We start from the raw sequence: 12,991 nt of genomic DNA on the forward strand, positions 1-12,991 counted from the left end.
AGAAAGCGCTCGCTAGATCTTGCCGCAACCACATGTCTCAGTTTGCCTGAGGCAGTCCCTGTTCACACTGCCTGTCCTGGGATAATAATTAACAGCTCCCCCCGCCCCTTTCACTTTCAAAAGTTTAGACACTCTAATGTCCAGTCACCTGACCACAGGTCTGGAGGCAGAGACTGCTGGGGTCATGGGTACCTGTGTCCTCTTCTCCCCAGGTCACAGCTCAGAGACGTTGCCACCCTTCCCTGCAGTTAGGTGTGGACACGTGACTGAATTCTGACCAACATGATGTGGGCAGACAGGACATCTGTCCGTCCCTCCAGGCCTGGTCCAGGACATCCTCCCCTCACCTGGCTGGATGGGAGGGTCCACTGTGGGGTTCACGGGCCCCTGAGACACTCCCTGGAGGAGAGATGCCCAGGAGAGCTCTGGCCAGGTGCCACCACCACCACCACCTCACAGGACTGTGCTGTCATTAAGTAATCACCTGCTTGGCCTCTGAGACGTGGGGGCTGCTTGTTAAGGCGGTCAGCTCATCCTGACTCATCAAGTCTGTGTTTCCAGCACCATTAGGGCCCAGCATGAAGCAGGTGCTCAGCAGAGTTTTGTTTTGTTTTGTTTTGTTTAATAATTTTGATTGTGCTTTAAGTGAAAGTTTACAAATCAAGTCAGTCTCTCACACAAAAACCCATATACACCTTGCTACATACTCCCAATTACTCTCCCCCTAATAAGACAGCCTGCTCTCTTCCTCCACTCTCTCTTTTCGTGTCCTTTTCGCCAGCTTCTAACCCCCTCCACCCTCTCATCTCCCCTCCAGGCAGAAGATGCCAATGTAGTCTCAAGTGTCCACCTGATCCAAGAAGCTCACTCCTCACCAGCATCCCTCTCCAACCCATTGTCCAGTCCAACCCATGTCTGAAGAGTTGGCTACAGGAATGGTTCCTCAGCAGAGTTTTTGAATGAATGAATCACCAGCCATGCATGTCCAGAGTTCCTATTTCCCTGGAGAGGCCAAAGTCGTTCTCTCATTCAATAACTTTGAAAAGTATGTGCCGAGGGACTCCTATGGTAGGTTTGGGGATACAGTCCAGAGTGGCTTTCTCAGGGGAGAATGGAATTCCAGGGAATGGCAAACAGTTTATATAATTAAACACTCTCATCAGAAGAAATGGATGGTGCCCGGCTGCCCTTACTGAACATTTGATCAGGGACCCAATAGATGGATCTTGATCAAAAGGAGAAAAATTGAGGAACAGAACTTCAAAATCTTATTGGAAAGCACACTTCCTGGACAAATTGAGACTGGAGAGACCCCTGAATCTACTGCCCCGAAACAAGTTTTGAACCTTGAGCCAAAACTACTCCATGAAGTCATCTTCAAACTAAACAACAATTTAGCTCAACAAATAAAGACAGCCTGTCTTGAGCACTGCATCCTATTGAAGAACTACCCATATGTGATTGAAATGGCAACAGTAACTCTAAACTACAGACAAGAGCTTTAAAGGGCAGAGAGCCCAAGTTAACAGTGGTGAAACAACATGGGCAGAGATAGTGAGAATGGTAACTCAGTGTGTTAGGAAGGAGACCTGCTTCATCCACGAGGCTCCATCTTCCCCAGAACCTCTGCACGAGACGCCCACAGACGCTCCACCCACAGTCGCACACTGAGCACCCAGCAGGCACGTGGTCTTGGGTAACTGGCAACCCCTGCCTAGACCTCAGCTTTCTCATCTGTAGCATGGGACAATGACACTTCACCTGCCAGGTGGACGTGTGGATTAAGCAAGCCCACCTGTGAAAACCACTAGCGGGCAGGGCAGCCCCCAGGGCAGTGACCTGTGGGTTCTGCTCAGACAGCATGGCCTGTTGACCCACACTTCACTTCTCACAGCCTGAGTCTGCACATTGGGAACTCTGATGATTGCTAAACAGCGGGTACAGAAAGTTCCTGCCTAGCGACGGGGCTGTACCTACCACTCTCCACCGCTCACACAGAGGCCCTGGGATGAGGCCCAGAAGAGATGTTTACAGGGTACTTAATGTGTCCCTGGGTGGCGCAAACGGTTTGCACCTGGTCACTAACCAAACGGTTGGCAGTTCAAACCCACCCAGAGGCTCCACAGAGAAGGGCCTGACAATCTGCTTCCATAGAGATTACAGTCAAGGAAATCTTGTAACACAAGGGGTCATCATGAGTCAGAATCAACTCCACGGCTATAGGTGTTTTTTTCGTTTTTTTTTTTTTTTGAGGGAGGAGGTTAGCAGGGATTGGCAATCTATAGCTGTGGGCCGGCTACCTGTTTTTGTAAATAAAGTTTTATCAAAACACAGCCACGCCCACTCATTTATGTAAGGTCTATGGCTGCTTTTGAGGTACAACAGCAGAGATGAGCAGTTGCAAAAGAGACCCTAGGCCCACAAATGCTAAAATATTTACTATCTCGCCCTTTAAGAAAAAGTTTGACAACTCCTGCTTTAGAGGAAAAATAAGCGTGACATAGAAAGGCGAGACCAAGAAAGGTATGCTCTAAGAGCTGGTGGCGGGTGGCCATTACTAATATTATCTTTCTTTGACAAACAAGATACTGAAGGTCAAGGAGAGGCTACAAACTTGCCTGATGTTTTGCAACTGACACAAGACCCACTGGTTAAGTTTTGGGCTGTCCAACCCAAGCCTGCCACGCCTACCTGTTGTCTGTGTAAGTATATACATACATGTGTACATACTTAAAAACACATACGATTTGAACAGCCTACTTCTAAAAAGTCTCAAGGCAGTTCACACTTAAGAAATGGAGGAACCAAGACCTTTCAAATAAGAATAAGAAAACAAGAGCCAATTAAATCAAGTATGTTGGGTGCAGGGCCAACACAAATTTGTCATTTGAAGAACAGGAAGTTTGCACCTTTTCCAAAAAGCTTGTGCGCTGAGACATTATTACACATTGACTGGAATGGGTAAAATAAAAAGACTGATAATACCAAGTGTTGACAAGGATGTGTAGCAACTGGAACTCTCATTTATTGACAGTAGGAGTATAAATTGGCTCAACCCACTTTGGAAGATAGTTTCTTATATAAAACCAAAAAAACAAACCCATTGGCATCGAGCCGATTCCAACTCATAGCAACTTTATAGGAGAGAGTAAAACTGCCCCCATAGGGTTTCTAAGGAGTGGCTGGTGGATTTGTACTGCCAACCTTTTGGTTACCAGCCGAGTTGTTTACCATTGATCCACCAGGGCTCCAGTTTCTTATACAGTTAAACATATTATCACCCCTATGACCTAGCAATTCTACCTGTAGATGTTTGCCCAAGAGAAATGAAAATATATGTCCTTGAATATATTTATATACCTAATAATACATAAAAAAAAAAACATAACCAAGAGGGGTTTATATCAGGAATGCAAGGTTGGTTTGACATTTGAAGATCAATCAATGTAATTTGCCATATTTACACACACACACACACACGTATAACCAAAAACCAAAACCCATTGCCGTCAAATTGATTCCAACCCATAGCCACCCTATAGGACAGGGTAGAACTGCCACATACGGTTTCCAAGGAGTGCCTGGTGGATTCAAATGGCCAACCTCTTGATCAGCAGCAATGGCTCTTAACCACTACAGCACCAGTATTTCCTTACAGAGTAGAACTACCCCATAGGGTTTCCAAGGAGTGGCTGGTGGATTTGAACTGCCAACCTTTTGGTTAGCAGTTGAGCTCTTAACCACTTTATTACCAGGGCTCCTTACTATACACACACACGCACACACACGATTATCTCAATAGATGGAGAAGAAGCATTTACAAAATGCAACATCCTGATAAAAACTCTCAGAAAACTAGGACTAGAAGGAAACTGCCTCAACTCAAGAAAGGGCATCTATAAAATACCTGCAGCTGACATCATACTTACTGGAGAAAGACTGAATAGAGTTTTCTCTCTAAGATAAGGAGCAAGACAAGGATGTCTGCTCTAACCACTTCTGTTCAAGATTGAACTGGAGGTTCTAGACAGGGAAAGAAAAAGAAATAAAAAGCATCCAGATTGGAAAGGAAAAGTAAAACTGTTTTTATTTGCAGACAACATGATGATCTATGTAGAAAATCTGATGAACTTTACCAAAAAGCTACCAAAACTAATATGTGAGTTTAGTAAGGTGGTAAGATACAAGATAAATATACAAAAATCAAATGTATTTCTATGTAGTCACAAAAAACAATTGAAATTTAAAAATACCATTTACAATACCATAAAAAATATGAAATATTTTGGGATAGATCTGACGGCAGATATGCAAGACAGTACACTGAAAACTATAAAATACTGCTGAGATAAAGGATATCTACACATATGAACAGATACACCCTTTCCATGGGTCAGAAGACTCAATATTGTTAAGATGCCAATTCTCTTCAAATTAATCTGTAAAGTCAATGCAATCCCAATCTGAATTCCAGCAGGATTTTTTTGTAGAAATGAACAAATTGATTCCAAAATTCACATGGAAATGCAAAGGTCCTAGAGTAGCCAAAACAACTTTGAAAAATAAGAACAAAGGTGGAGAACTAACAGTATCTACTTTCAGAACTTATTGAAAAGTTACAGTGTTCAAGACAATGTGGTATAGGCATAAAATAGAGAAACAGGTCAATGGAACAGAGTATAGAGTCCAGAAATGGACCAATATATATGTGAACACTGAGTATAGACAAAGGTGCAAAGTGAAGAAGGAAGAGTCTTTTCAACAAATGGTGCTGGAACAACTGGAGATCCGTCTGCAAACTATAAACTTTGATCCACACCCCTGGCCATGTACAAAAATTCACTCAAAAACTGTATTGTAAAACCTAAAACCATAAAACTTCCAAAAGAAAACATAGGACAAAAATCTTTATGACCTTGGATTAGGCAAAGATTTTTTACATACAATACCAGGGGCAGAATCCATTTTAAAAAATTAATAAATTAGGCTCCATACAAATTTTTTGAGTCTCTTCTTCAAAAGACACTTAAACCCATTGCTGTCAAGTCCCTTCTGAATCAAAGCGACCCTGGTGGCACAGTGGTTAAGCACTCAGCTGCTAACCAAACGGTCTGTGGTTTGAACCAACCAGACGCTCCTGGGAAGAAAGATGTGGCAGTCTGCTTCTGTAAAGGTTACAGCCTTGGAGAGCCAGTGGGGCAGTTCTCTGCTGCCCTATAAGGTCACTATGAGTTGGCTTTGACTTGACAGCACCAGGTTTTTTAAATGAAAATATTTGCAGATCATATATCTGATAAATGACTTGTATCTACAGTACACTAAGAACACTTATAACTCAGTAATAGGAAAACAAACAACCCAATAAAAAAACAGACAAATGATTTGAACAGACACCTCACCAAGAGGCTATACGGACAACCAATAAACCCAGAAAAGATGTTCAACATCTTTAGTCATCAGGGAAAAGATGGAGTACCAGCTATAAAGGGACACGGGGACTGTAGGGAACGAGGACTTCGGGATGCAATGTTCTACATTTAACTGAGATCATGGTCACTTCTTCCAACTGTACACTACAAATGGGTGCATTTTATGGGATGTAAATCACACTTGGTGAAAAATACTGAATACACCATGGACTGCCAGAAGAATGAACACATCTGTCTTGAAAGAAGTATAACCAGAATGCTCCTTAGAAGCAAGGATGGTGAGACTTAGGCTCACATACTTTGAACATGGTGTAAGGAGGAACCAGTCCCTGGAGAAGGACATCATGCTTAGTAGAGGACCAGAAAAAAAAGAGGAAGACCCTCAGTGAGATGGATTGACCCAGTGGCTGCAACAATGGGCTCAAGCACAGCAAAGATTGTGAGGATGGCACAAGACAGGGCACTGCTTTGTTCTGTTGTAATAGGGTCACTAAGAGTTGGAATTGACTTGAGGGCACCTAACAACAAGTTACACCTCCATAAACCAAACCCAAACCAAACCCACTGCTGTCGAGTTGATTCCAACTCACAGTGAACCTATAAGACAGAGTAGAACTGCCCCATAGAGTTTCCAAGGAGCGCCTGGTGGATTTGAACTGCTGACCTCTTGGTTAACAGCCATAGCACTTAACCACACCTCCATAAAGGTGATTTTAAAGAAGACACATGTATGTCTACCATCCCACCTGATCCCAACAGAAGAGTTACACCCACAGGGGCAAGGAAGAGTCCAGCCCACCACAGTGGAGGCAGGAGCCTTGGGCCAGAGCCCCAGACCAATCCCTGGGGCTGGGTGGGGAAGAGGCAGAAAGACTTTTAAAAGGGGAGGTGTTTTCTGACCAAAAGCCCAACCCCTACACTGCACCCTCCCCTTGTTCAAACATGGACTCAGCTCCCTTGGTGCCAGGCACCAGGACACAATAATGAATAAACAGGCCTTGCTGGGGGAGCCCCAGCCCGGGCAAGAGGCAGGCTTCACCCCCAATCACACAAAAGAGTTTTTCATCACACCAAAGTCAAGGCCACTACGAGAGGTGGGTGGCCCTGGGTGCCTGCAGTGACCCAGCAGGAAGCAAGGAAGCTGCTCCAAAGGAAGAGATGGGAGAGAGTGTTGGCCAGGCAGTGGGCTGGCAAGGGCAAAGGCCCTCTGGTTGGGGAGCAAGGCACGTTGGAGCAGCTGGAGGGGGCTGCAAACCCCCTAAAGGCTGAAGGAGAAGGACCGTTCCCCTGCTCTCAGGCCCCACCACCCATCCCTCCTAGAGGCCCTGTACAGAGATAACACTGCCTGGAACACCACCATTAGGCCTGAGCCCTTGGGGCTTGGAGGCTTTTCAATGGAGAGTCCCATTATAAGAAAAGATTCAGGCCTGGAAGTGGAGAGCAATCTGGTGTGTGGCTCTGAGCTACCTTTTCAGAATCCCTCCATAACCTCCCATGGAGGCCCCAAAACAGACAGTGAGAGGCCAGAACTGAGGGTGCAGGAGGGGTGTGAGCGCACCTGGTCACAGCAGGGGACAGCACTTTGCTTGGACTGCCTGCTTCTGGAGCCTAAGTTTCTGCTCCTGTGTTACTCCTCTTCCCCCGCTCTACCCCGGTCAGTGGTTCACTTGGTTCCCCCTCACTGCTCAGCTCCAGCCCCCCTTCCAGGCCACCGGGGCACCTGGTAGCAATGCTGACAGGTGCAGCCAAGGACCTCAGGAGCTCCTCAGGTGTGGGGGGGGGCTGTGAGGGGATGGAGCCCCCACTTTCACTAAGAAGGAAGGCCGGCAGGGCCGGGAGCATCATGGAGACATCTCCAACGGTGCAGGGACAGGGCCCAGTGCTCTGGCTGTCCAGGTGGCCGAGGCTGGCTGGGCTCTTTCCTCTCGGGCTGCAGGGGCCTCAAGGGCCAGGTATGCCCACAGCCCACCCACCCCCACCTATCAGAAAGAAGAGGGGGCCCCAGGGCAGTCACCGTGTGTATACAGAGGGCTGCCTGAAGGGTGGAACAGGTTGGGTGAGCTGGCCCCCACCTCTAGGTGTGGCCAACTATCCCAGCACCCTGAGGCTGCCTTGGGACTTCTTAAGGCCACAGCCCCTCTCCACGGGGCGGAGAGCCACAGGACCACGCAGACTTGTCCTTCAGATGTGCCGTCTCCTCTCTGGACACCCAGACACCCAAGACCCTGGTCCAAAGGGCCTGGAGCAGCCTCCCAGGTAGACCCCAAAGCCAGTCTGAGCCCCAGGGCCAGGGCTGCTGGGTGTTGGTGGTAGGAGGTAGGGTGGGAGGGGGTGGGGAGAGAAGGGACTCTTGACCCAGGCCTCATGGTGAAGGGCTGCCAGCACTGAGGGAAGGCCTTGCCCAAGGCTCCCCACCCCTCTGCCTTGTCTGCCCCCAGGTGACTCAGCCCCACCATTTCTGGGAGAGGCCCCTTAGCAGGTAAACCACAGCCTGGGGCTGAGCCAGGTTAGAGGCGTGTCCCCCACAGCAAGGGACAGGTGGGGGAGGGCACCATGGATCCTGCCTGAGGAAGACATCTGCTGCTGGCAGAAACCTTCGCCCCCACCTGCTGATGCAGCAGGGACGACAAGGCTGAGATCCTGGAGGCGATGGTGGAGCCAAGACAGGCTCCCTGGCTCCAACTCATAGCGACCCTATAGGAGAGAGTAGAACTGCCCCATAGAGTTTCCAAGGAACGCCTGGAGGATTTGAACTGCCGACCTCTTGGTTAACACCCATAGCACTTAACCACTACACCACCAGGGTTTCTACACCTCCTGATCCCAACAGAAGAGCTATACCCACAGGGGCAGGGAAGAGTCCAGCTCAGTGCAATGGAGGCAGGAACCTTGGGCCAGAGCCCACCACACTTCACAATAAGGCCATCACATGAGGTGGGGTACAGGTGTAACCATGCGGGGCACATGGATTCCCCCCAAAAATCCAGGCTCTCTTTCCCTGCTGCGCTTTCCTCTCTTTTTAGCATCACTGCCTTCCAACATACTATGTCATGGTTCTTTGTGCTGTTGAGTCAGCTCCCAAGTCATGGCAACCCAATGCACAACGGAATCAAACACTGCCCCATTCTGCACCATCCCATGATCGGTTCTGGATAGGACCATTGTGTCCATAGGGTTCTCTCGGCTACAATCAGACATAAACCTCCTTGGTGAGTTCAGTCCCTCCAGTTCTACCCATTTCTCTGCTCCTTTTGATGCCAAGACTTCCAAGAGGTGCGTCCAGGAGCTGGCTCTGCTTCCCACCATCCCTCTTCACCCTGTTCAGGCTGGCTGTCATTGCCTCCACTCCACCAGTGACTTCTATGCTGCCGGAGTCAATGAACAGTCTGCTTTCCTCTCTCACCCACCTCTCAGCATCCAGGAATCCACCCCTTTTTCCCTAAAATACTTTCTTCATTTGGTGTCCAAGACTCTACTCTCTTTGGGGTCTCCTCTGACCTCACTGGCTGTTCCTTCTGTCTCCTTTGCTGGTTCCATTTCTCACAGTCAAGAATGGCTCAGGCTCAGTGCCCACACCTCCCCTCACCCACCTGTCCCTGTTCCATTCTGCACCCCTGGAGCCTGAAAGCTTTCTCAAAACCATAAACCAGGCCATTCCCCTCCAAAGTCTCTAAAGACTCATCATTACACCTAGAAGACTCCCCATGATACGATCCCACACTCCTCTCCTGTCATTCAGGAACCTCCCACTGCATTCAATTCACCTTCTTCCTGTTTCTCACACTGGCCAGGCTCAGATCCAGGACCCTTGGACTAGCTAGCTATTCCAACAGCCTGAAATGTTCTTCCTCCAGGTCTCAGCTCAAATATCATCTTCTCTGACCAACATCGCAGCCATCAACACCCATCGTCCTAGCACTGCTTATTCACACTACACACAATCAATTTCTGTCATAGTCTTGACTCTGTGTGCAGTCACTTGTTCATCATCTGTCTCTCTTCACCAGATGCAAACTCCATGAGCAAATACCTTGTCTGGCCAGTCCTCCCCTGAACCCCAGTGACTACACACGATAAGGAATGCAGCACACACGCATGAGACTGGAGGGTGGCACATCCTATCCCAGGACCTGTGCCGGAGTTCACAGGCCTCTGCCTCCCACCAGGCACCTTTGCAAACACCTCCTGGCACACCACCTCCGCAGAGTAGCAGGGATACCCACAGGTCAGGGTTAGAAGCCCAGGCCTGCCTCCAACTCTGGAGTCTGATTTTCAGCTCAATACTGTCCACCTCTGGGCCTCCAAACTGTCCCTGAGGGCCTGGACTAATTGTGTCTCCCCCAGCCACCTCCCTGGGCCTGGTCAAGGTGGAGCCAGGGTAGGGGGACGAGGAGGCCTTAGGGCCTATGCAGCACCAGCTGTACCAGACCCTCCCCTGCCCACTTCTTTGACCCCCATTTTGGTTCTTTCATTTCATTTGAAATGGGGAGAGTGCAGCCACCTCCCAGGCTGAGGGGATAAATGGACCAGTGGTGCTTGGTGCAGAGCAAGAGCTGAGTCTATCACTAGCAGCAGCCTCTGGAGGCTGGGTGTGGCAACTGGGGCAATGGTACCCTGCCCAAGCTGAGTCCAGAGTCTAGGCCCAGGTCACAGTACCCTGTGTGCAGGGTCAAGCCAGCCTGCACCCAGGCTGGCCAGCTGCCTCAGGGGTCCACTCAGCTGAGGGAGGTATCCCCCCAAAACAGCAGACGGGGTGCCCATCTGCCATGAAGCCTCCTTCAGGATGGAAGGGGGTGGTCAGGGCTGAGGGATACTAAGGGAGTGGTGGAGCGAAAGGCCTTCAGCTCCTCCCAGCCCTGAGCTCCAACTAGGCAGCACTGCCCTCCACACCTGACCAAAGTATGGGCAGGTACAGCAGGTCCTCCTGGCCTGGGTACTGCAGGGGCTGGATGCTCCAAATGCGGCCCACTGCCTGCACTGGGAGAGTGGATGGAACCATGGGCACGCCACAGGGGTCCCAGTGGGGGAGGCGGTGGCAGGTCTTCCCTGCCCCTCTCACCCCTGCTCTTTGGCCTGGCTCACCTGGCTACCAGCCACACCCCTTGGTAGAGACCTGCCTCAGTTCTGTTAGAGGGAGAACCCACCAGGCCACCACCTGGGAGCGATGTAGAGGCAAGGCAGCTCAAGGAGGAGAGGGTGGGGTGGGTGGCACCAGATGGGGGATCTACTCTGAGGCACTGTGTCCCCTGAGGCAGCTCAATTTTTCAAGGCCTCCGTTTCCCTGGCCATAAAATGGGAGCCATCCCCTGGAGCTTGCCTGTTCTGCAGGGCTGCTGAGCAGATGAAGCAAGATGCTGACGTCATGGACCAGTTTTGAAAAACTCAAGGCTTGGCCCAAGACCAGGGAGTCCTAGGCATCAGGAAAGTCACAGCGCCCTGGGTATGGCTGCTCTGGGCAGCTGCCCTTTGGCAGAGGGCCAGCATGGAGCTGAATCAAGTGACTGCTAACATGCCCAGGAAGCCCCCTTCCTCTTTCCTCTTGCCAGGGCAAGGACAGAGGCCCCTCTGCACCCAGAGAAGCAGAGATACCACCCAGCAGGGGGCCTAGGCAAGGAGAAGCCACCCTGGGAGGGAACAGGGCCACTGCTCTTCCCAGCCCCAGTGCCGACAGCTCCATCTTGCAGGACCTCTCCTGGGTATGTATTGCCAGGGTCCTGAACAAGTAGAAATACAGGTCTGGGAGCGGTAGGTGGGGAGCCCAGGATGGGGAACCCAGAATAACACCTACCCCACTACACCTGGATGGGCCCTCCCTGCCTTTCTGGAGGGGCCACCTCACCTTGCCCGCTGCTTTTCTGGGCACTCCAGCTGCTGGTGTGGCCTCTCCTGGCTGTACTGCCAGCAGACTCCCAGCACCCCAGGTCTGAGGCCCCACTTAGCCCAGTGGATGCTTGAGGGTAGGGAGGAGGGAAGGCTGGGGCCTGGGCCTGGGGCCTATCTTCAGGATCTCTGTGTCTCAAGCCTGTGTCTCAGGGGGCAACGGCTGGGTCCGCCTGCCCTCCCCAGGGGATCTTGGCCACCCCATAGGGTATTGGGTTTGCTAGGAGGGGCTTAGGCTAGGAGCCCCCCAACTCCTGGTATGCCAGGGACAAGGTGTTTTACTCGGGGTGGTATGAGCAGGGGGGCTTTGTTCCTGCCCCCCAAACCAAGGCCGGCAGTCAGAGCTGCCAGGAACAAGGTGGGTACCAGTCCCAGGGCCCAACCTTTTCTCCAACTCCCCACTGCAAGGCAGGCAGCCAGAGGAAGAGGAGAGCACCCTGGCTGGACCAGGGACAGCGTCCAGAAGATGCCCAGCTGGGAGAACAAGGCCGTGGACTGCCTGTCACTGGCAGCCCCACCTGTCCTGGCCACCTGCCCTTGAGCAGCTCTACTCAGAGAACCCAGGGGAGTGGGAAGTGGGAGCCCTTTGCCTCGGGGTCCACGCCCAAACGGCAGGGGTTTCCACCCGCGGCTCCTGCTCGGCTTTACTGCAAGAGGGTGGTTCCTGGCAGGGCCGCATGACGTCACCTCCAGGTGGCCAAGGAGCCAGGTGGAGCCCCCACCCCCACGGCAGCAACCCTCGGCGGCTTGCTCCTTTTCTCCCTGCAGCCGGGCTCCGCGATTTCCTCTTTCTGTGCGGAGCCTGAGCTTTCGCAACGCGGCAGCCGCCCGCGGGGACAGCGGGACACGGGGCCGGGGGAGGGGCGGGAGGAGACATGGGCCGGGTGCTACGGGGAGGCGCCTGCCACCAGGCCGGGTTTGGGCCGGTCCCCGCAGGTGCACGTCCGAACAAGGACTGAGCAGGGCCCTTCACCCACCCAGGGTGGCACCTATTCGCGCCCGCATCCGTCTGGGCGGCATCCACCCACCCATCCCGCGCCCACACTGCACCACGAGCCCGCGCCCACCTGCACCCACCCGGGCCCGCGCCCACCCGAGACCCGCGCGCATCCAGGACCCTCGCCCATCCACCCGCGCCCACGGCCCGCGCCTACCCGGCGCGCCGCAGTCGGCACAGCGCTCGTTCCCGGGCCGCTGCAGCAGCTCCAGCACCGGCCGCCGCCGCTCCTTGGCCATGGCCGCCGCGGGGAGGGGCCGCGGGGTCGCGCCGGGACTAGGGCCCCGCGCAGGCCGCCGGCCGCCGCCGCGCCGCCGCCATCCTCGCAGTCAGCCCCGGCGCCGGTTCCGCATTCCTGCCGTGCCGGACGGCCCCGCCGCCGCTAGTGTCGCCGCCGCCAGCGTGTGCGGGCGCGGGGCCCGGGCGCACGGGCGCGGCGCGGGCGGCCCCCAGCGGCGCGCGCGGACGGGCGCCTCCTCCCGCGCGGACCTGGCCCTTCGTTCGCCCGCCCCGCCCTGTGCGCGCAGCATCCCACCTGCCCCGCCCGACGCCACCTGACCGCGTAGGGGGCTGAGGGGCGAAACAACTGGCGCAGGGGTGGTCCTCGCCCCTGTGCCAGGAACAGGGACTGGGCGACAGGCTTCTGGCCCTGGGAGGAGGCAGATGGCTGGTGACAAACCCTGGT

General features: G+C 52.7%; 1 protein-coding gene across 1 annotated transcript in view; it reads right to left on the reverse strand.

The window, feature by feature from the left end:
* ADAP1 (ArfGAP with dual PH domains 1) overlaps window positions 1-12,679 on the reverse strand; it is a 46,937-nt gene extending 34,258 nt beyond the window's left edge. Inside the window, exon 1 of the mRNA XM_049903806.1 lies at window positions 12,464-12,679. Coding sequence (XP_049759763.1) covers window positions 12,464-12,545 — 82 coding nt within the window. The 5' untranslated portion in view covers window positions 12,546-12,679. The remainder of the gene's footprint in view (window positions 1-12,463) is intronic.
* Window positions 12,680-12,991: the final 312 nt, after the last annotated feature.

This window comes from Elephas maximus, chromosome 12, assembly GCF_024166365.1.
Source record: "Elephas maximus indicus isolate mEleMax1 chromosome 12, mEleMax1 primary haplotype, whole genome shotgun sequence".
Classification (NCBI taxonomy): Eukaryota; Metazoa; Chordata; class Mammalia; order Proboscidea; family Elephantidae; genus Elephas; species Elephas maximus.